Consider the following 24916-nt stretch of genomic DNA (forward strand, 5'->3'; position numbering starts at 1 on the left):
TATAAAAGTTATGTTTATACTATAGTATAGTCTATTAAGTGAGCTACAGGTCACGAAAAAGTTTGAAATATTATGAGAATTACCAAAATATGACACAGAGACATGAAGTGAGCAGCTGCTATTGGAAAAATGGTACCAAGAAGCTTGGTCAATGCAAGGTTGCCACAAATTTCCAATTAAAAAAAAAAAAAAAATGCAGTATGTACAAAGCACAATAAAAGCAAAGTGCAGTAAGAGGTATGCCTGAATACTACTGACTGGGAGAATATTTTCAGAAACCATATACAGGTTCTCCCACTATATAAAAGTACAACATTTCTATGAAACCCTTCATAAGCCGAAATGGCATAAAGCAAAGAAGCAATTACCAAAACCTTATAAAAGAAGCATTTTTGAGCTTTCCCAGACCTGAAAAAATAACCAAGTTATACCAAATAACACATAAAACCTAAAATAACACTAACATATAGTAAAAGCAGGAATTACATGATAAATGCACAGCCCACATAAAGTACAAATAATGTATGTATAATGTAGTGCCTGTGGAAGAAACTTGCCAATGCAACTCGCTCTGCTCTGGGTACATGCTCCCTCCTTAATGGCTTGCTGCTAAGCAAACACTGAATGCTGGTTTCACTTTCCACCTTTTTTCATAAAAACAAAAATCTTTTAGGATTTCTTTCAGTTAATGAAAACATGTAAGTCTTTTGTAAATGTGAAGTGGTCTTTCCTAAAGTGAACTTCCAAAAAATGGGGAACAGCTACCTGATAAAAAACTTTGACAACTTAACAACAGAAAGACAAACAAACCAATCATAAAATGGGCAAATCACTTGAACAGACATTTCAACAAAGACTATATTTAAATGGCCACCAAGCACATGAAAAGATGCTCAATCTTATTAGCCATCAGAGAAATGCAAACCAAAAATCACAATGATGTAACATTTCACTCCCAGTAAAATGGCTAAGATTTAAAAAAAAAAAAAAATTAAAATTAAATAAAAAGTTTTGGTGAGGATATAGGGAAATAACAGCCCTCGTTCACTGCTGGTGGCACAGCTGTTGTGAAAACAGTATGCTGATTCCTCAAAAAACTAAATACAGAACTACCTTATGACATAGCAATTTCACTCCTACATATATACCCAAAAGACCTGAAATCAGAGACTCAAAGAGATAACTGTACATCAATGTGAACTGCAGCACTATTCACAACAGCCAAAAGATGGAAACAGTTTAAATGCCTAACAACAGATGAAGAGACAAACAAAATGTGGCACACACATACAATGGAATGCTATTCAGCCAGTAAAAGAAATGAAGTCTTGATACATGCTATGGTATGCATAGAACTTGAAGTCATTATGCTGAGTGAAATAAGCCAATCACAGGACAACTATTGTATGACTGTACTTACTTACAAAAGTTAAAAAAAAAAAAAAAAGGCTACCAAGTTTGAAAGGATATGGGCAAAAGGTAGTATTGTTTATGGAGTACTGGTTTCATCATGAAGTACTGATGGTAATGCAAAAATTACATTGATTAAGGGTAGGACCGCACAGCTGCCAAGCAGTTATACATGTGTAAAAAGTTGAATTGGCAAAATTTGTGAGATAGGTATATGGACAGAGTAACAACAACAAAAAGACTAGCTGCCGAGGCTGCTTATATATAAGCAAACACCTCACGAGTTTTGGTTTCTTGGTTTGTAGATTTAGGGTCATAGTTTCATGGAACATCTCAGTTAAGTGGCCTAATATTGAGTTTAGTGCTTCTGTTCTACCTCCTTGTTTGTTGTGTAGTGGTTGGAGTCATAAAAACCTGCAAGCAACCAGTCAAGGAACAACTGGTCTCTATTCAACAAAGAAAGAAGGAGTCAAGAATAGGAGGAGGAAATGGAATGTGTGGCTACATTCCTTTGCATGAACAACTGCCTCCTTTGCCATGAGACCAGAAGAACTGAATGCTGCCTGGCTACCACTATTAAAAAATTTTATCAAAGATTCCACAGAAGGATTCTAATAAAAAGGGAAAATATGCAAAACAGAATTTTAAATTCTCATGGAATATAGGTTTTCTGTAACCATAGGCTAGATGAATCCCGAAATTACTGCCCTAAAATAATCTTTAAACCTTAAATGAAAAATATTCCCTGAAGTCACCTGAAAACCAAGCAACAGTTTAGTTTAACTAGTAAAGAATGTCTACCTTGAGCACTGTGCTCTTTTAAGATCTATGTATGTGTGATCAAACTAATAATAACAACTTAAAAAGATTAGATAGAAATCTTAGGGGACAATGACTTTATGGTAATGGGGTAGGAACAACTATGAAAATGAGGTGAGAATGGCTGCACAACTCATCGAATGTAATCAATGTCACTGAATTGTAGATTGTGAAAAGAGTTTAATCTGTGCCAAAAAAAAATCCCCATTTTGGTGTGTTTGTGTGTGCATGTGTGTGTGCGCGCGTGCATATGTGTGTGAAAAACCAATACAGAATCATTAAAGAAAGAGTAAAAAAGCTTCATTAAAAGGTATCAATGAGGACTTCCAGTAAGATGGAGGAATAGGCAGGCAAGCAACACAGACCCTCTTCAACAAAGAAAAGAAAAACCAATGGACAGGGATAGTAAAGATAATCCTGGAGCCCTGAACTTTGAAAGGAACTATACAGAAATGGATTATGCATCAACTAGTGGAAAAACCTGAACGAAAACAGTGAGTACAGAGACAATCGGAGCTGTGGATTGTCAGCTACTCTGATGGGACCAACAGCCTGAATATTTCCAAATAGTGCTGGGACCTGAGAATTGACCTAAAAATCAGCTGTGGTCACCAAGGGCTGCAAGGATGACTGCTGGGAGACAACTTGAGCTGTTGACTTTCCACTGTCCAGAGGGTGCAGCCATTTTGATTGTTTATTAAGTGGCAGCCATTATGAATATTTAAAGTGACCGAGGGTGCAGCCATTTTGAATGTTTTAACTTCTAATAATCAAGAAAGGGAAAAATAAAACTGAATTAAAACGATACTTCTACAAATACAAATGGTCTTAATCATGAGGAAAAAAAGAGTACAGAGTGGAAAAGAGAGAAACTTCAGGTGAGGTGAAGAAAAAGAACAGCCACATAAGGAAGAAGCAACAACAAAAAAGAAGAAACTGAAACAAAAAGTAGGAGCATTGGGGGAGAGGTATAAAAAGGGTCCACAGGAAACTAAAGTGCCAGCATTTCTCACCTGGCCTCAAATTCCCATCACCTTAAGCCTAAAAGTCCCAATTCCTTCTTTATGCCATCATTTATGTCTTATAAACATCTGCCAAAAGCATCAACTGAAAGATTCACTCCCCAAATCCCATGTTCCGACCCATGTCCCAACTTTGATTTATTCTATATAAGGGCATCTCATTATTTCATTCTCTCTCTTCGTATGCCATTCATCACATGATCTCACTGATGCTCCAGAAGTTTTCTTTCCTTGGACATAAAGTATTTCTTAATAAATTTAAGAGTTCCTTAAAAGGGAACTCAAATTCACTTGCAGCTACACATTTTTGTTAACACCTGATCTGATATTTATAACTATAGCTATCATTTACTGACCACTTACTATGTTCCAGGGACTATTCCCTCAAGCACTTGACATCTATTAACTCATTTAATCTGCACAAAAAGGTAAATATTATCCCCATTCTACAGATGAAAAAAACTGAGGCACAGAGAAGTAAAATAACTTTCCCAGAATCACACAGTAAGGTTTGGTTTTGTTTTGTTTGGGGGGAAAGGTAGGTATTTGAATCCAGAAGGAGTCTCAGTGGGATAACAGTTAAGAGCTCAGATGCTAACTGAAAAGTTAGTGGTTCGAACCTACCCAGCAGCTCCACAAGGGAAGACTGGTAATCTGCTTCCATAATGATTATAGCCAAGTAAACCCTATGGGGCAGTTCCATTCTGTCACACAGGGTCACTATGAGTCAGAATTGATTCAATAGCACAAAACAACAACATACAAACCCACGCAATTTGATTCCATAACTCACATTCTTAACCACTATGCTCTATTATTTTCCAATGGTAAAAATCTCATCATTATGAGTATCTGATTTTCTTTGAAAGCTCTACTTCAGTGACTCTTTTCACTCTATTTTTGACATTGCTAATGATGCTGTGAAATACTGTCTGAAGAATGATAATTTATTTCTCCAATACTCATTTATATTGATGTTTTTATAAATAAACCAAAAATCCATTTTCTTGATTCTGCAGTATATTTTTGCTTGGACCACAGTTTATTACTAACCTTCCCTAATTAAGTGTAAGAAAGCACAATTAGAGCCCATGATCTCTACCAGGAGAGGATTACATGAAAAAGATAATCATGTCTGTTTTAAATTGAAGAAAGAAACTAAGGGAGTAGGAACAATTAAAGATACTGGAGGAAGAGGGAAGAAGCATCCTGGTCTGAAACAGGAAGAGAGAAGGTTATGTGAAGATGGTTGCTTAACCATGGAGGAAGTTCACAGAGCTTCAATTATTCTACAAAATAAAAAGCAAGTCATCTGCTGAGAATAAGGTAAGAAAGACCTGACAGTATGATTAAGAACAGTGGTGGCACTTAGGAAGAGGCACGATGAAAAGTAGGAGAAATTAAACCAGGAACACAAGTCCTATCTTTGCTATGATTTGCAAATAGTAAAACATACTTATATTGTATCTTGAGTGTGTGTGTGTGTGTGTGTGTAGAAGTTTCCAAAGAATTGCTTTGGTTTTGGTTTTACAACTTTTTATTGTGATTTGAGTGAAATTTTACAAAGCAGATTCGTTTTACACTCCATAGTTCATACACATTTTGTTTTGTGACACTGGTTACATTCTCTGCAGTATAACAGCACTCCTCCCACTTCCTCCCTGTGATTTACCCTTTCTTTGTGTCCTTCTTGGCTATATATTCCTGCCTCCCTACCTTTCTCCTTGTGCACATGCTGCCCTTTTGATCTCCTATGGTTGATTCTTCTAAGGATAGTTTCATTATCAGTTTATTAAAAAGGCAATATACATGAAACATTTATGATAAAGCAATCATTTAAAATATTTATATTTAGAAAAAAAGCATTGTGCTTGCATCATTTCTGACAGTTAATATTTTAAATATTTTCACCTCTTCTATCATTAGAAATACTAATTATATCTACTATGTAGAAGTATATATATAACGTACAAAATAACATTACAGTCTTAAAATATACCAATACTTAACAGAATAAATTAAGAATAGTATGTTCTGCTAAAATACATGTTTCTGTAACACCAATTAACTTATGTTTCTGGTAAATAAGAGAGTTATATAAGAATAATATAGAAGCTCTGTGGCTTGTTTTTAATATTTTCCTAGCAAGAGGAGCCAAAATAGCAAGAGTACAATTATAACATTAGGAAGCAAAAGCAAAAACTCTTAGTTCAGCTGCTGCACAACCAAGAGCCCTTCTACTTCCAGTTCAAGAAAAATAAAAACGTATACCTGCTTTTAGGGGTCCCTCGCCATAGAGGAACATCCCCAGCTTTCTATGATTCTTGGTTTATGGCAATTTGTACTTTGTCCTGTGCGCACCTTAATGGCAGCTCAATGACTCAGAATTTCACTTCCGTTTGCAAGGACACAACACCTGCATGCCAGTACATTCATGCTACTACTTTTGTACATTTTTAATATACCCTGTAGCAGACTTGAGGAACTCTGGTGGTACAGTGATTAAAGCATTTGGCTGTTAACCAAAAGGTCAGCAGTTCCAACCCACCAACTGCTCCGTGGGAGGAAGATGAGGCAGTCTGCTTCTGTAAAGATTTAAAACACTATGGGGCAGTTCTAGTCTGTCCTATAGGGTTGCTATGAGTTCAAATCATTTCTATGGCATGGGTTTGGTTTTATAGCAGAATTCAACTCACTGATCTCCCTGCCTAAGCTTTCCAAGTACTCCCTACTGAGCTACCATTATTGACTTTGTAAGTGCTGTGGATATAAAGTTGCACAGTTTTCCTCATCTATTCCAGGACTATTTTTACCCAGAGCCCTATTAGTTTTAAAGAAAGCAAGGTACTTTAGCTATATACACATACATAATATAGTATATACACATACTGTAAGTATGCATCAAAAAAAAGTCAGTGACTTACCTTTGGAAGCTTGATAGGGGGCTCTTTGGATTCCTCCTCTTCATCACTATCTGACTCACCACTCTGCACAGAATTTTTAGATGCAGCTGCCAGCGATGTTTCCTTTTTCTGCCACTCCAGAACGCAATGGCGTACATTGCAGTATATATTGAAAGCAGAAGGATTGCTATGTAGTTTGATATCTGGTATAATTACTGTATTCTCCAAGTTTTCAGACTGAAATACAAAATACAGTATTTCAATTTCATATTCTTTTCCATCATTATAAATTTCCATATTAAATGTAAAAATACTAAAGATTAAGACAGACAGGCTGACTTGCAGAAGTTATATAAGTGACACAGTAAAAACTGAACCTAAGTCTACTGGCTCAACCTAAAGTACTCTTTTTATTGTTGTTGTGTGCCATCAAGTCGATTCTGACTCACAGTGATGTTATAGGACAGAGTTGAATAGCCACATAGGGTTTACTGTTGTTGTTATGTGCCATCAAGTCGGACCAGACTCATAGCGACGCCTCCTTGGGTTTCCAAGGCAGTTTAGGCTGTACTTTTTATGAGGGCAGATCTCCAGATCTTTTCTCCCACTAAACAGCTGGGGGGTTCCAACTGTCAACCTTCTGGTTCACAGCTATAGCCAAATACATAGTAGAATATGTCTATGTAGCCAAGAAAAAAAAAAAAAAAAAAAACCCATAGCCAACTAGTAGCTGTTAATTCCAACTCATGGTGATCCCATGTGTGTCAGTAGAACTGCACTTGATGTGTCACTGGCTGTGATCTTTCAGAAACAGATCACTAGGCCTTTCTTCCAAGGTGCCTCTCAGTGTAGGCAAACTCCAAACTTTCAGTTATTAGCTAAGTGCTTAACCTTTTGTGCCACTGAGGGATTTCTCTACATGATCAGACCCCAAAAAAAGCTTTAGATCCTAAAGACTCAAATGGAATTCCTGGGCAGAGACATTCCACACACATCCCTATAGTTCACTGAGGTCTTGTAAGGCCTCAGGTAAGAAAGGACTAGGAAGCCTGTGCCATAACTCCCTAGGTTGCAATGATACATATCTTTATTCATATTGCTTTTGATCTTTATCCTTTGCAGTAACATGTCTTAGTCATGAGTCTTGTGAGTCCTTTTGGCCTATCACCAAAGCAAAAACCATCTAACCATCCCACCTCTAGGTATCTACTCCCAAAAGATGAAAACGTACACAAACGCTAGTACATAAATGTTCACAGCAGTTTTATTTTTAACAGCCAAAAACTGGAAATAACCCAAATGTCCATCAACAGGTGAATGGATCAAACTAATCATTGAAAAGAGAAATGAACAACTGGTATTTACAACACTGACACAACTTAAAATCATTATGCTAAGAGAAATAAACTACATAAAAAATAGTAAATATTACATAATTTCATTTATATGAAGTCTTAGAAAATGAAACTAATCTATAGTGGCAGAAAGCACATCTAACCCTGCGTAGAGTCCGGGCTGTAGGGAGGGATGAGGAAACTCTTTGGGATGCTGGAAACGTCTGTACTTGAATGTAGTAGTGGCTTCATGTTGTTGTTGTTATGTGCCGTCAAGTCAGACCCAACTCATAGCAACCCCTCCTTGGGTTTCTGAGGCAGAATCACTATGGAAGTAGATTGCCCAACCTTCCTTCTGAGGAGTGGCTGGTGGGTTTGAACCACCAGCCTTCTGGTTAGCAGTCAAATGCCTTAGGCACTATGCTACCAGAGCTCCTATTTTTCAAAACTCACTGAACTGTAGACTTTAAATCCCTGTATCAGGCTCTGCTGTGAAGAAACCTGACCTAAGACAGATACCTTTGGTAGCAGAGTGTTGAGGAATTTTCCTAGGTAAAGGATTTTATTTCTCCTGTAAGGAAGTGTGCTCATATGCTACAAGGCAGGATTTATACAGGTTTCAGGAGAAAGGCAAAGCTTTGAAATGGTCACTGGAGAAAATGAGAGAAGTATTTGACCAGAATAAATGATAGAACAGTCTGTTGGTACTGAAAGTCCATTTAAGACTGTTGATTTCTCGTGAATGTGTACAGGTATCAATTATCTCTTGTTTAACGCTCTTCAGCAACAAATGGTATGCACATGCTGGGAAAGAGAAAAGACAGCTGGACTCATACAGGAATGAGCTTTGTCAAATGAGTGGAACAAATACACAAGGAGAAAGGAGAGATATGGTAGACAAAATAATGGTCCCCAAAAATGGCTACATCCTAATCCCTAGAACCTATAAATGCATTACCTTACATGGCAAAAGGGTCTCTGCAATGTGATTAAATTAAAGATCTTGAGATGGAGAGATCATCTTGGATTACCTGAGTGGGCCCAATGTAATCACAAGGGTTCTTATACATGAAAGAGGAAGACAGCAGGGTCAGAGTCACAGAAGGAGATGTGATAAGAGAAAAGTGTCAGCATGATACAGGATGAGAAGACTTGACAACTATTGCTGGATTTGAAGGTGGACGGTCAGAACCCAAGGAATATGGGCAGACTCTAGAAGCTAGAAAAGATAAGGAAATAGATTCTCTCCCTAGAGCCTTGATTTTAACCCAATGAGACCCATTTTGGACTTCGACTTCTAGAAGCTCCAGGTGGTATTACAGCAGCTACAGGAACAAATACAGTAGATTAAGAAAGAGTTTTCTAAAAAGATGGACTGTGATATCTCAGCTGGATAAGAAAGAAATTAAAGAACGGAGATGGTGAGTAGATGAGGAGAAATGGAGGGGTCAATGACAACAATAAAAAAAAAAAAGGATATAAAGTAGTATAGATAAACAGCATTTTATAAAATGATTTTTTTTAAAAAAAGAGTGAATGAAAATCAGTCCAGAAACAGCAAGAGGGGGCAAGGAGATTAACACCACCCATTTACTACATGTTGTTATTATTGTTGTTGTTAGGTGCCGTCGAGTTGCTCCCGATTCATAGCAACCCCATGCACAGCAGAATGAAACACTGCCCGATCCCCCAACAGCTCCATGATCCTTGCTATACTTGAGACCATTGTTGCAGCCACTGTGTCAATCCATCTGGTCAAAGGCCTTCCCCTCTTTCATCAACCCTCCACCTTACCAAGCACGACATCCTTCTTCAGGGAATGGGCCCCTCTGACAACATGACCAAAGTAGGTGAGACGAAGTCTGGCCATCCTCGTTTCCAAGGAGCATCTCAGCTGCACTTCCTCCAGGACAGATCTGTTAGTGCTTTTGGCAGTCCATGGTACCTTCAGCATTCTTCGCCAGTACCACAATTCAAAAGCATCAACTCTTCTTCGGTCTTCCTTATTCATTGTCCAGCGCTCACATGCATATGAGGCAACTGGAAATATCATGGCTTGTGTCAGGCGCACCTTAGTCCTAAGGAGACATCCTTGCTCCTCAGCACTTGAAAGAGTTCCTTTGCAGCTGACCTACCCAGTGCTACATGTCGTCTAATGTCCTGACTGCTGCTTCCATTGGTTTCAACTGTAGAACCAAGCAACGTGAATTCTTTGACAACCTCAATCTTTTCTCCAGTTATCGTGATGCTGCTTATTGGTCCAATTATGAGGATTTTTGTCTTCTTTATATTGAGATACAATCCATACCGCAGACTGTGTTCCTCAATCTTCATCAGTAAGTGCTTCAAGTCATCCTCACTTTCAGCAAGCAAAGTTGTATCATCAGCATATCTCAGGATGTTAATGATTCTTCCTCCAATCCTGATGCCACGTTTTTCTTCATATAGTCAGCTTCTCAGATTATTTGCTCAGCATATAGATTGAATAAGTATGGGGAAAAGATACAACCCTGAAACACTCCCTTCCTCATTTTAAATCATGCAGTGTCCCCTTGTTCCGCTCGAACAACAGCCTCCTGGTCAAGGTACAGGTTCCTCATGAATACAGTCAAGTGTTCTGGAATTCTCATTCTTCTCAAAATCCATAATTTGTCATGATCCACACAATCAAATCAATAAATCAAATCAATAAAGCACAAGTAAACATCTTTCTGGTATTCTTTGCCTTGAGCCAAGATCCATCTGACAGCAGCTATGATATCCCTTGTTCCATGTCCTCTTCTGAATCCGGCTTGCACCTCTGGAAGTTCTCTGTCAATATACTGCTACAACCATTTTTGAATTATTTTCAGTAAGATCTTACTTGCGTGCGATATTAATGATATTGTTCGATAATTTCCACATTTTCTGTGGGATCACTTTTCTTTGGAATGGGTACAAATATGGATCTCTTCCAGTCAGCTGGCCAGGGAGCTGTCTTCCAAATCTCTTGGCATAACCGAGTGAGTGCCTCCCAATGGGTATTCCGTCAATTCCCGAAGCCTTGTTCTTTGCCAATTCCTTCACTGCAGCTTTGACTTCCTTATTTTACTACACAGTACTATTTTATATGCTCATCATGAACAGGAAATGTTTATTACTCATTTTTATATGTCAAACACCTAGTATAATGTCTGCACATGGTTAGCATGCAATTAATTTGAGGAGTAAATGAATAGATTTACTTATACCACAGTTCTCTCAAGCAGTTCCCAAACGCATACAGAAAGTGAGATCAAGAAAAGAAAGATGAATTGATAAGAGCACAAAATTAGTTAGAGAAAGAATTGAAGGGGACAAAGGCCTCAATATCCCACCTCTTCCTGAATAACACATGCCAATTCCTTGAGGAGAATCATTAAATGAAACCTTAAAAGAACTTTAAAAGATGCTCAAGATTCCCATACTTTAACTTTGCACCTAGCACCAAAAAGTGGAAAAGAGTAGAGAGTAGAAATCTGAGTGACTCCATAGTTTTAGAGATTGATTTGCATATGCTCTCCAACAGAAGCAATGAGAGATGTATTTATCTGCCCAGCAACATTTTCTTTAAAGTAAACCCCCACTCCATATGGTCTCCCCATCAGAGTGCTCATCCATTGACTATCACAGGGTTCACACTATAACTTGTTATATTAACCAAAGTACTCCATCTTCCTGACCAGGTGCTAAAGGGGCAAGGAGGTGGCATCTTCTGACCTCCTCTAACTACATAAGAGAAAGACAGAATCACCATCAGCAGCCCAAGGCCTGTTCTTATGAGGCCAGACATGCTGCCACCCTCCAATCCTCTTACTGACCTTGTCACCAACCGTCCCTCCTGTGGCACTAACCACCTCTCTGCTGGGTTCGATAATTCACTACAGTGGCCACACCAAACTCACAGATTATGGGGTTTATTAGGGAAACAAAAGGCTACAATTCAATTCAGGAACATCCACAGTCTCTCTTAGCCAGCCATCTCTCTCATCTGGCATTCTCTTTCTCACAGGGCACGTCTCTTCCATCTCTTTCTCAGCAGCGCAGCTCTCTCAGCCGGCAATCAGAGAGAGATTCCTTCTGCCTCTAGGAGGGCTCCTTTTGAGCCCTGTGGCAGAGTGGCCAAAACCAACCAACAACCCCAACATCAGAGTTCTACACACTGAGAGATTGGTAATTAACTCCATGGTGGAATCTACTCTAGCAGTTTAGTAACTGCTTTAGGGATGTGGTCTGTTTCCAGCATATAAGAGGCAACTTAGAGGAAGGTCTCCAGCTGATGGCATGCTTAAACCCTGTATGTAGCCAAGTTGTTGTTCAGCAGCCTGCTATGTGCCCCTGCCAATCTTGGACTTTAATGGACTTAAATTAATGGCCTGCCAAGTGGTTTGGTAATATCAAGACTGTGCCTTGTTACCTACTGAGCTTGGGTTTGTCAGCCTCAGCAGCCAGTAGCTTCCTGAGTAAAGAAAAGCCTCTAGCTTCAGCAGGAGGCAGAGCTGAAACCCAAGGTTGATGGGCTTTCACCCAGCCCCTAGAGTCTGGCACTTTGAACTCAGACTTCTAACCTCCCAAACTGTAAGAGAATAAACTCCTGTTTGTTCAAGGCTTCCCATTTGTGGTATATTCCCATGAGAGAGACACTAGGTAACCAAAACAGCCTAGCTAAAGCTTTCTCCAAGAACTAGTAAAAGATTCTGCCTCCACGAACTCAACTTGGATCAACGACTTAAACCTAAAACCCAAAACTATAAAGCTCATCCAAGATAAAATAGGGGCAAATCTAGAGGCCCTAATTTATGGCATAAATAGACTATAAAGCATAACCCAAAATGCACAGACAATGGAAGAGAAACTAGAGGACAGGGACCTTTTAAAAATTAAATTCTTATGTGCATCTAAAGACTTCTCCAATAGTGTAAAAAGAGAATCTACAGATTGGGAAAAAGTATTTGGCTGTGACATATCTGACAAGGGACTTATCTCCAAAATTTATAGAAAAACTTCAACACCTCAACACCAAAAAGACAAACAACCCAATTGAAAATGAGCAATGGAAATGAACATACACTTCACTAAAGAGGATATACAGGGGGCCAACAAACACATGGGGAAATGCTCACAATTATTAGCTATTAGAGAGATGCAAATCAAAACAACAATGAGATATCATCTCATGCCAGCAATAACAGCAAAGTTCAACAAGACAGAAAATAAATGCTGATGAGGCTGCGTAGAGACTAGAACTCTCGCACACTGCTGATGGGACTGCAAAATGTTACAACCATTGTGGAAAATGGTATGGCATTGCTTAAAAAATTGAAAATAGAAATACCACTTGATCCAGAAGTTCCATTAGTAGGTATATATCTAAAAGATGTGAGAGATAGAACAGAAACAGACATGTGCACACTCATGTTCACTGCAGCACAATTCATTATAGCAAACAGATGGAAACAACCTAAATGCCCATCAACAGATGATAGGATAACCAAACTATGGTACATTTACACAATGGAATACTACGTAACATTAAAGAATAATGAAGACCACGCTAATGATCTCCAACATAGATGAATTTAGAGGACATTAGGCTGAGTGAAATAACTCAATCATAGAAGGACAAATATTGTATGAGCCCACTATTGTAAAATGTCAAGGAATGTTTTATTCAGGGAAGGAAACTCACTTTCTTGGTTACCAGGGATGGGAGGGAAAAAGAGGGAAAATCCTGGACTATTTAGGGGTTGCATGTCAATTTGGGTGAGGGAAGGAATGGTAGGCAAAGAATCTGTGACCAGCATGGTGACACTGGCGAAAGGAAAGACACTGAAATGTACACAAAAGATATAGACAACAGAGGCAAGCAAGTACTATTACATGCACAACACTGCAGTATCACTAGCACCAAATACCAGGCTATGGATTAACGCATGGACAGGCGAAAAGAGCACGTAGGAATAGGCAAACAGGAATACACCCTAGACCAAGGATGGATTTGGCTGAAGCTAATCTCACATATGGACTTGTGCTACAAAATTAGCCACATACATTATAGAAGCAACAGAATACAGAGTTGGAGTAACTTCTCAGAGACAACTAAACATCTTATAAGAGAGAATAACCAGGCCTGGGGGCTCGGGGGACACCATGTTCAACTGGCAAAAGGATCTATACAGATGTAATTAAATTAAGGATCTTGAGATGGAGAGATCATCGTGGATTACCTGAGTGGGTGCAATGTAATCACAAGGGTCCCTATAATATAAGAGGAAGACAGCAGGGTCAGACATTCAAAACTAAAGATGAAACTAGAAGTAAAATCCAAATAATAAGAGACTTTTAAAAAATTATTAAAAATTTTGAAGACTAGCCTAAAACAGGCAATGTTTTCACTTTATGTGTGTGTGTATACACACACACACATAGTATACACACGCAGGTAGGTATACCTCGCAGATATGTATGTTCAGTTCCAGACAACCGTAATAAAGTAAACATCACAACAAAGTGAGTCACACAAATTTCTTGGTTTTCCAGTGCATACAAAAGTTATGTTTACCCTATACTATAGTCTATTAAGTGTGCAATAGCATTATGAAAAAGTTTGAAATTTGCCAGAATTACCAAAATATGACAAAGAGACACAAAGTGAGCATATACTGTTGGAAAAATGGCTCTGATAGATGTCCTCCATGCAGGGTTGCCATAAATATTCAATTTGAAAAAAAATGCAATATCTTTGAAGCATAATAAAGTGAAGTGCAATAAAACAATATATGCTTGTAAATATACTTTTGTTTACCTTTAAAATAGGTACTCTTCTAGTATTTATACATATATAAATTATTGTATGAAAAAGTCCTTATTTCCTTTAAGTTGCAAGCAATTGTAAGCAATCGCAAGCAATTACCTTGCTTCTTGTCTTCACTTTTGATTTGCTCTTCTGTTTTCTTTTCAATTTCTTCTTATTTAAAATTTTCTTATTCCTGAAAAAAAAAAAAGTTGAAAAAAATTATGAAAGTTCATATTAGGATACACAACCAAGAAAACCAAACCAAACTCACTGCCATTGAGTTGATTCGACTCATAGCAACCCTTCCTTGGGTTTCCAAGGCACTGTGGAAGTAGATTGCCCAGTCTTCCTCCCGAGGAGTGGCTGGTGGCTATAAACTGCCAGGCTTCTGGTTAGTAGTCAAATGCCTTAGGCACTATACCACCAGAGTTCCCGGGATACACAAAGAATTACAATTAGGTATTTCCAATTTGAAACATAAACATTTCTCCTATAAACTTTCTTCCGATAAAATAATACACTCAAAGGGTATATATAAAATACTAACATATAAAGTAGCTATTGAAAAGATAATACTGGACAAGCTAAGAAATGCATATTGAATAACTATAAAATTATAATTATTATAGAAACTGCATTCTGAAAATACTTCTACAAAACTAAAAAGTAAAAGACATCAAATGAAGAAATATATTTTTAAAAACTTTATTCAACTAACAAATAAATTATATTCCCTTCCCAGGTGAGGAGGAGTGTTCTTTGTGGTAGTGAGTACTACAGTGTAAAAAGGTTCACGAGTATAATTTTTAAATAAATTAATACAATGATACCCCCAACTCATACTCTACATACCAGCTGGCAGATTTCCATTATCTCAGAGCCCTAAACTGAATTATTCTTTAAACAAAAGTTTAAGTCATTGACAAACAATCCAATTAAAAAATGGGCAGAAGACATGAACAGACACTTCACCAAGGAGGATATTCAAGCGGCCAACAAACATATGAAGAAATGCTCACGATCATTAGCTATTAGAGAGATGCAAATCAAAACAACAATGAGATACCATCTTGCTCCAGCACTAGTAGCAAAGTTCAACAAGACAGAAAATAACAAATGCTGGCGAGGTTGTGGAGAGATTGGGACTCTCATACACTGCTGGTGGGACTGTAAAATGGTACAACCATTGTGGAAAGCAGTATGGCGATTCCTTCAAAAGTTGGAAATACAAATACCATTTGACCCAGCCATCCCATTACTAGGTATATACCCTAAAGAAGTGAGAGCCATAACAAGAACAGATATATGCACGCCGATGTTCATCGCAGCACTATTTACAATAGCCAAAACTTGGAAACAACCTAGATGTCCAACAACTGAGGAATGGATAACCAAACTTTGGTACATTCACACAATGGAATACTATGCAACGCTAAAGAATAATGTAGAATCTGCAAAACACCGCATAACGTGGATGAACTTGGAGGACATTATGCTGAGCGAAATAAGTCAATCACAGAAGGACAAATATTGTATTAGTCCGTTATTGTAAAAGTTAAGGAAATGTTTATCTATTGGAGGACATTTTCTTTGTTGGTTACCAGGGGTGGGAGGGAAGGGGAGGGAATGCTGTTAGATAGATAGAGATAAATATTGATTTGGGTGAAGAGAAGGGCAATGTACCAAATGTGAGTGACCAATATGGCAGCATTGAGGATGAGAAAGACAGAGAGAGTTACATGGGCAGTACAAACAACAAATATGAACCCCTTTGTAAATACAATACTGAGTTGTTAATGAAAGCAAACATGGGTATAGGGACGGATAGATGGGTGAACAAGCTAAACAATTATGTATGTCTAAATGGAGAGTGTATCCAAGATCATATACAGGGTTGGCAGACAATGGGCCTCTCGAAGAGTATGAAGGGATGGACACTGGGAGGAGGTAACTGTGGGGAGGAAGTGGGAGGGGAGCTGCTGCATTGTAAATTTTGGTCAATGACATGAGACAAAGTATATGTGAACCGCTGTATGAAAAGTGAATTTACTCTGTAAATCTTCACCCAAATCCTAAAAAAAAAAAAAAAAAAAAGTTTAAGTCATTGAATGACTTTTAAAAAGAGAGAAATACATGTGTGAAGAATAATTACTATAGTGAAAGAAACAAGTAACAAGGAAAACATTTTATTTTCATTTCATTTCATATTTTTTATGTCTACCATGCTGAGATGCACATCCATAGGTACTAGAGACAAAATGAATATGGTAATTCTTGTCCTCATGGAGGTCAGAGTCCTGAATGGAAATCACAGTTAAACAATGTAGCAAGATTATAATACTGCAAAAAAAAAAAAAAAAAGACAAAAGATAATGAGATCCCAGTATAAAGTAATAGTGGTGGTTATATTTGCCCTCTTTCAATACATTCTTCTCAGAAAAACCTGAATCAAGTTTTTAAAACACATATCTGAGTGGGTGATTGCCCTACTTAAGCCCTGAATATCTTCTCAATTCTGTTAATTGTAAAAGCATTAATATGGTATAAAGGTCTTCCACTAATATCTGACCTCTGCCAATCACTTCTGCTTCATTTTGCATTTCCCTCTCATCTTTTCACCATACTCCAGCCAAAATGACATTCAGTTGTTGTACCTACAAAGCTCCTTATAGGCCTTCACAAAGGTGTGTCTCTGCCTGGAATGCCTTCCATATCTCCTGCCAACCCACTACTCATTTTTGAGGGCCCAATATGAGTGTCATTTACTCCAAAATGTCTTTCTAATCCCCAGACTGGGTTACTTTCTCTAATACACACTCCTTCCATCCTATACTTTCGTTTCATTGTATAATTGACAATTATAATTATGTATGGGATTATTTGTTTAATGTACCACCCTCTCACTGAGCTGTAAACTCTAACAGTACAGAAATCATGCTTTAAATTTTACTATTCTAGCCTCTTTGCTCAGAAAGTGCTTGGAACATAGTGCTCAACAGTAGGGAGAGAGAGAGAAAAAAATAAAGGGAAAGGAGAGAGGAAGGAGAGAAAAGAAGGAAGTTCACAGGTAGAACTACATGTCTTAATTAGAGAGTAAAATAAGCAAGGGACCAAGAGCAGGTCCATAGACACATCAACGCATACAGCAAAGATTTCTTTCTTTTTTCTTTTCTTTTTTTTTTTAAGGCGCTCCGGTAGTAATGCCTAAGGCATTTGACTGCTAACCAGAAGGCTGGCGGTTCAACCCCACCTGCCACTCCTCAGAAGGAAGGTTGGGCAATCTACTTTCGTAGTGATACCCCCTTGGAAACTGAAGGAGGGTTCGCTGTGATTTGGGTCTGACTTGATGGCACATAACAACAACAACAACATATCAGTACTTATATCATGGATGATCAAGAAATGTTAGATGAACGAATGAATGAAGAGCAATGAGTATTTTTTGTGAAACCAATATTCCTTTACAGCAAAGTTAACTGAGGGAAAACAATCATTTGGGCAACAAGAATGTGTACTTGCTAAAAGGTTGGCCACTTTTATACAATTTAAAAAACATTAAGATTCATTCAAAACCAACTTTCAGAGAAACAAGACGTAAATACTAATTCAACTAGATTTCCTAGAGCCAAGTTATCAATAACTTAAATTTTCACAATTATAGAGCAATGTTTTTGTCTGTTTAATGGGGTTCTTTAAAGTCCAAATAATTTTAAACACATTCCTAAAATACTTCTTTATATGAATATTGGCTTTCATTGATTATAACAAGCTTAAAGAATCTGGATGCATTGATATCTCAATATAGACTAGCTTAAGAACTAGCTTTCAACAAATTTCAAATTAATTTTACTATGTTTTTTGTTGGTTTTGCTTGTTTTAGAGGTGAAAAGTTGTCAAAAAAAAAAAAAAGGTAGGTAATTAGTTGAAAATTTTATGAAGAAACTATAATTCTACATAGAAAATAAAAATGTTATTCATTAGTAACATAACATCTCCATGTATGAATGTGAGAACTAAGTATAAACAAACTATTCATGATTATCTGATGATTAATAGATTAAATAAGAGGGAAACTGTAGAAACTAGACTTACACATTAGCAATTAACTTTGGACGTTAACATTCTGAAACAACAGAAGTTTAATGAAGAATGTCTGGATTTGATCCTGTAAGATTTGTAGTATTCTCACAACAAAAGAATCTCATATCCATGAGATTTGAAAGATTATGGTCTATAATGAAAGACAAATGGCTATAAACATGCCTCAAAAATCTATTTTTAAATATTTACTTAAAAAATTCCAAAGAAGAAACTTTCTTAATAACCACCAATGTTTAAAGAAAACCAAATATTTCTGTAAGAACAAATAAATTTTTAAGTTGTTCAGTGATACAGATCATTAGACTATCAGCTTACTACTAAGAGTCTATTTTCTTACAAAACAAAAATTCATCATACTTTAATGCATAAACCTCTCTCTTTCTGAATTTGTTTCTTTGCTTGTAAAATACAGAGGTGAAAGAAACTACCTCTCATGCTCCATCTAGCTCTAAAATGCTACAAATTCTATTAAACCCAAATTTAAATTTAAATGACTACTAGATTTAAGAAAGCTTCAGTCTTTTATTAAATAGTACTGGAATTTTTTTTTTTTTAATTCTATGTTTATGGTCTAAGTAGGAAGAAGCAAATGTTTCCTGAAAAGAGACAGATAGCATGTATTTTAGGTTTTGTGGGTCTTAGGCTCTGTTGAAAACACTCAACCAGTATAGCATGAAAGCTACATAGGAACATCAGCAAATAAGCAGGGCTGTTTTATAATAAGGGAGCTCTGATGGCATAGTGCCTAAGGCATCTGATTGCTAACCAGAAGGCTGGTGGTTCAACCCACCAGCCACTCCTCAGAAAGAAGGTTGGGCAATCTAATTCTGTAGTGATACCACCTCGGAAACCCAAAAAGGGGTCGCTATGAGTTGGGTCTGACTTGACGGCAGTATGTTTGGTTTGGGTTGGTTTGTATTATAATAAAAGTTTATTATCAGACAATGAAATCTGAATTTCATGTATTTTTATGTATCACAAACATTCTTACTTTTTTTCAAGCTTTTAAAAATGTAAAAACACATAGGCAAACCACAGTCAAAATGCTGAGAACAAAGGATGAAAAAAAAATCTTAAAAGCAGCCAGAGAAAAGAGAAGTACTCAAAGGAGCATAAATAAAATTGATGGCATCCATTCTTAGTGTTGAAAATCCTCAAAGGGAAAATTAGCAAAGTAGAATTATATACCCATCAAAAATAACCTTTTATAAATGAAGGCAAAGACAAACTAGAACAGGAGAGAAGAGAGTTCCCCTGAGACCATCACCCTCAGATACTCTTTTAACCTAGAGCCCTATCCTGTTAGAATACTATTTAGTGAAACAACAGAGTGGCACACAACATAAAGAGCAGTATCCATAAGATCAGTGCCCTTGTTAATAACCATCAATATAAGACCAAAAGGTCAATAATTTCTTTAAAAAAACAAAAATGAAAAGATAAGTGGACAGGGAAACTAGAGTACTAGACAGGGAACAAAGAGAACACAATTATAGAGAATGCTGACACACTGTGCTAAATGTAACTAATGTCACGGAAACATATATATGGAACTTATCATACAGGAACCTAACTTGCTATGCAAACCTTCACCAGTAATTCAGTAATAATATCATTCTTTAAAATGAAGGCAAAATAAAGATGTCTTTAGACCCACAAAATCTGGCATAATTCATCAGCAGTGCTAACCAAAAGATCGGCGGTTTGAATCCACTAGCTGCTCCACGGGAGAAAGATGAGGTAGTCTGCTTCCGTGAAGATTTACAGCCTTGGAAACCATATGAGACAATTCTACTCTGTCCTACAGGCCCATTGAAGGTCACTCTGAGTCAGAAATAACTCACTAACAGTGGGTTTGGTTTTGGTTATACCAACATTGTAAGAAACACAAAAGAAAGTTCATCTTTAATAATTGCTATGTCATCATTTTAAATAAAAAGACACAGCTAAAAAGCCAAAGGATAAAAAAAGATATCTTGAACATATACCCCAGCCTGTGAAAAAAAAAGTTGGTATGAATATATCAATATCTGACAAAGTAATCTTTACATCTAGTAAGAGAGGCAAAAATCAGTCAATGAAAACTCTATGGTGGATTCAAAATGGAGTCTCGTCAGCAATCACCACGCTATTTCCCTCTACCATCTTAGTATTTGAAAAATTAGGTACAGCAGTTTGGATTAGGGATTCGGGTGCTCTAAAAAGGTCACTGAGTCAGAGTGCACCAAACTCAGGGGAGTAGAATTAGAAAGGAGAAAGGACGGGGGGGGGGGGGCGACAAGATCAGAAGATCTATCTTATGGAGCACCAACAGGCCTTCGGAGACCTCCCTGGGGGAGTGCTGACTGGCAGGTGAGAAAGGCCATCTGAGACCTTGGGTTAAGGAGGAAGATACACCACACCAGCATACCAGCAACCACACCAGCATACCAGCAATCACCCCATGGATCTACCTTCAGCACCTGATTTTATCAGTAACTTGGGTTGGCTAGGTGCAAACGGGCATGGCCTGCCCCACTGAAACCCAAGCAAGATGGCGGGCCCAGGGAGATGCCCCTGCAGTGGAATGCCAATCAAGCTTGGGTCAGCTTGGTGGTACTGAGGAGCCCACGCTTGACTTTGTCACTAATATTGGAACTACAACTTGCTCAGGCAATGCCTGGCTCCTGCACTGATGAAACTGAGAAGATCTTTGGCACTAAAGGTGGGCGGACACAGAGAGGAACTCTGGTGGTGGATTGCGGTCTGGACCAGTGCTGCAGGTGGGCAGCCCCAGAAAGGAACTCCCAAGGCAGATCACAGAGCTGGACATTTGTCTTGGGTAGGCTTTTTGGCACTGAGGGACCTCGAGGATGGGCATTTTGCGTGTGTCTGAGCCTGACAGAAAGTGGCGACCCCTAACAACTGGAGTCTTTGCTGAAATTGACTGTGGGCCTGTGAATAACAGTACAATGTCATCATTAGCAGTCTGCTCAAAGCCTTAGAAAATGCCTCTAGCAACGTGGCACTTTCCTTCTTTCTCTCTTCTGCTCCCAACTCATTGAAAATACCCTTACTTATCCAACAGAAGAAACCACATTCAGCCACCATAATACCTCCTGGTTTGAATTCTAGACCCTCTTTGCAGCAAACAGAAACCCATATCTACATTCCACACAGTGATTCCACCATCACAAAGAAAACTGCAAAGCAACCTAGCATACCTGAATTAATATCTTAAAAAAAAAAAAAAAATACCAGCTTCACCTTTTCAAACTATTAAATCATAAAACCAAGACAAAACAAATCAATACATAACCAACAGTTAAAGACAACCTCAAAATGTCTAGGAAACAACAGGCAACCTCAAATCAAACAAACAAAAAAACAGGACAAGGCATTAGAAACAAAACCACAAAGGTCTCATTAAACATAGAGGAAGAGGAGGCAACAGAATTAACTAAGGAGGAATTTAGAAGATATGTTTATAGAGCTTTACAAGAGCCAAAGAAAACCCCAAACAGAAGCAAGAAGAACACAGTCCCCTGGAAGAACTGAGGAAAATCATTCAAGAACAAAATAACAAGATTAATACACAATCAGAATACATACAAAAACAGCACTTAGAAATCCAGGAGATGAATACCAAAATTACAGAATTACACAATACAGTAGAAGCACAAAAGAGTAGGATAGAACTGGCTGAAAAACATATATCCCAACTAGAAGACAAATCCCTGCACACTAGCCTGTATGAAGAAAAATCAGAACAAAGCTTTAAAAGAAATGAAGAGAACCTAAGAATTATATGGGATGACATGAGATAAAACAACATAAGACTCATTGGAATTCCAGAAGAAGAAGAGGGGAAAAAAAAATGAGAAAATTGTGGAAGACCAGCTAACAGAAAACTTCCCCCATATCATGGAAAAAGAAAAGATATTTGTCCAAGAAGCCCACAGAACCCCACAAAGGATAGATCCCAAGAGAAAAACACTGAGGCATATTATAATCAATCTCTCCAAAACTAAAAACTAAGAAAAAATTTTGAGAGCTGCCTGGAACAAAAGAAATATTACTTACAATAATCAAACAGTTAGGCTGAGCTCTGATTACTCAGCAGAAACCATGCAGGCAAGAAGGCAATGGGATGGCATGTATAAAACACTGAAGGAAAAGAACATCCAACTAAGAATCCTCTATCCAGCCAAATTATCCATCAAATGTGAAGGTGAAATCAAGGCATTCTCAGACAAACAGAAATTAAGAAATTTTGTGAAAACCAGACCAACCCTACAAGAAATGCTTAAGGAAGTCATTCCAATAGAGAACCAACAGAGATCAACAAAATCAGGAAACGTAGCATCAACACTAAAACCAAATCAGAAACAGAAACTCAAAATAAGACCATAAAACACTGTACACTAAAAACCAAAAAAGTCAATCAGCATACGACAACAGCAACTAACCTATTAGAGGGAATAAAATTTCTAGGGTACAAACTTCCAAATGGAGAGGAAAACAGGACAATATCTTCACAGTACACACTGCTCTAAAAATGTAAAGACAAGAATGTACTCCAAGGTAACCACAGAGAAAATTAACAATCCCACTAAGCAAATCCAGAAGGAAGGAAAACATATGGGTTTAATAGGCACAAAACCAACAATAAAGAAGAAAAGGGAGAAAGCATTAGGCAACAAACTGAACTCAGCACAGAAAAGTATATGGACCAAGGAAACACCAACAACATGACAAAAAAAGACAACAGAATGATAGCAATCAATTCATACCTATCAATAATTACACTCAATGTGAACGGACTAAATGCACCTATCAAGAGAGAGTAGCAGACTGGATAAGAAAAGAGGACCCATCGATATGCTGCCTACAAGAGCCCAACCTTACACACAAATATAAAAACAAATTAAGAATTAAGGGATGGAAAAAACTACCAAGCCAATGGTAACCAAAAGAGAGCAGGAACGGCAAAATTAATTTCTGATAATATAGACTTGAAGGTGAAAAACAGTAAGAGACAAAAAAGGACACTATATGATGCTGAAGGAGCTCTGGTAGCATAGTGGCTAAGTCACTTGCCTGCTAACCAGACGGCTGGCGGTTCAAACCCACCAGCCACTCCTCGGAAGGAAGGTTGGGCAATCCTACTTCCATAGTGATACTGCCTCGAAAACCCAAGGAGGGGTCGCTATGAGTCAGGGCCGACTCGACGGCACATAACAACAACAACAACAACATATGATGCTGAAAGGGTCAACTGACAAAGAAAACTTTACAATAATAAATATTTATGCACCCAATGAAAGTGCTCCAAAATACGTGAAGCAAATATTAACTGAATTAAAAGGGACAATAGACAGCTCTACAATAGTAGTAGGAGACTTTAACAAAACACTTTCAAAGAGGGACAGGTCAACTAGAAAAAAACTCAACAAAGATACAGAAGAACTCAATAATACAATCAACCAACTTGACCACATACACATATACAGAGCATTTCACCCAACAAAAGCACAATTCACATTCTTCTCCAGTGCACATGGATTCTTCTCCAGAATAGACCATATGTTAGGACATAAAACAAGCCTTATAAATTCAAAAGCATTGAAATACTACAAAGTATCTGCTCAGACCACAATGCTATAAATTTAAAAATTAATAATAGGAAGTTGTTGTTGTTGTTATGTGCGGTCAAGTCGGACCTGACTCATAGCAACCCCTCCTTGGGTTTCCAAGGCAGTATATCACTATGGAAGTACATTGCCCAACCTTTCTTCTGAGGAGTGGCTGGTGGGTTTGAACCGCCAGCCTTTTGGTTAGCAGTCAACTGCCTTAGGCACTATGCTACCACAGCTCCTGTAATAATAGGAAGAGCAAGGAAAAAACAGGAAAAGCAAGGAAAAACATCAAACATATGGAAGCTGAACAATTCACTGCTCAAAAACTACTGGGTAACAGAACAAATAAAAACTAAAATTAAAAAAATCCGAGAGACAAATAAGAATGAAGATACATCATACCAAAACCTATTGGACACAGTGAAAACAGTACTCAGAGGGCAGTTTATAGCAATAAATGAATACATCAAAAAAAGAAGAAAGAAATAAAATCAATACTCTAACTCATCAACTCCAACAACTAGAAACAGAACAACAAAAGAATCCTAGCATCTAGAAGCAAGGAAATAACAAAGATCAGAGCAGAAATAAATGAAACAAAAAAACATAGAGAAAATCAACAAAACAAAAACTGGTTCTTTGAAAAGATTAATAAAATCGATATACCACTGGCAGATCTAACAAAAGAAAGAGAAGATCCAAATCACAAGAATTATAAACAAAAAGGGTGTCATAACAACAGAACCAACTGAAACAAAAAAGATACTGACAAAATATTATGAAAAACTGTACTCCAACAGATTTGTGAACCTAGAAGAGATGGACAAGTTTCTAGAATCGTAAGACCTACCTAAACTATCCCACTCAGAGATAGAATACTTGAACAGACCTATAA

The 24916-nt window shown here is 37.6% G+C and overlaps 1 protein-coding gene across 1 annotated transcript in view; it reads right to left on the bottom strand.

Annotated features, from left to right (window-relative positions):
- The window catches only part of MYCBP2 (MYC binding protein 2), a 376124-nt gene that overhangs the window by 300451 nt on the left and 50757 nt on the right, over window positions 1–24916 (bottom strand). Inside the window, exons 2-3 of the mRNA XM_042781038.1 lie at window positions 14420–14495; window positions 6176–6391 (exon numbers count right to left, since the gene is read on the bottom strand). Coding sequence (XP_042636972.1) covers window positions 6176–6391; window positions 14420–14495 — 292 coding nt within the window. The remainder of the gene's footprint in view (window positions 1–6175; window positions 6392–14419; window positions 14496–24916) is intronic.

The sequence above is a fragment of the Orycteropus afer genome, unplaced genomic scaffold (assembly GCF_000298275.1).
Source record: "Orycteropus afer afer isolate SDZICR_OR568_19922 unplaced genomic scaffold, OryAfe1.0 scaffold00081, whole genome shotgun sequence".
Taxonomy (NCBI): domain Eukaryota; kingdom Metazoa; phylum Chordata; class Mammalia; order Tubulidentata; family Orycteropodidae; genus Orycteropus; species Orycteropus afer.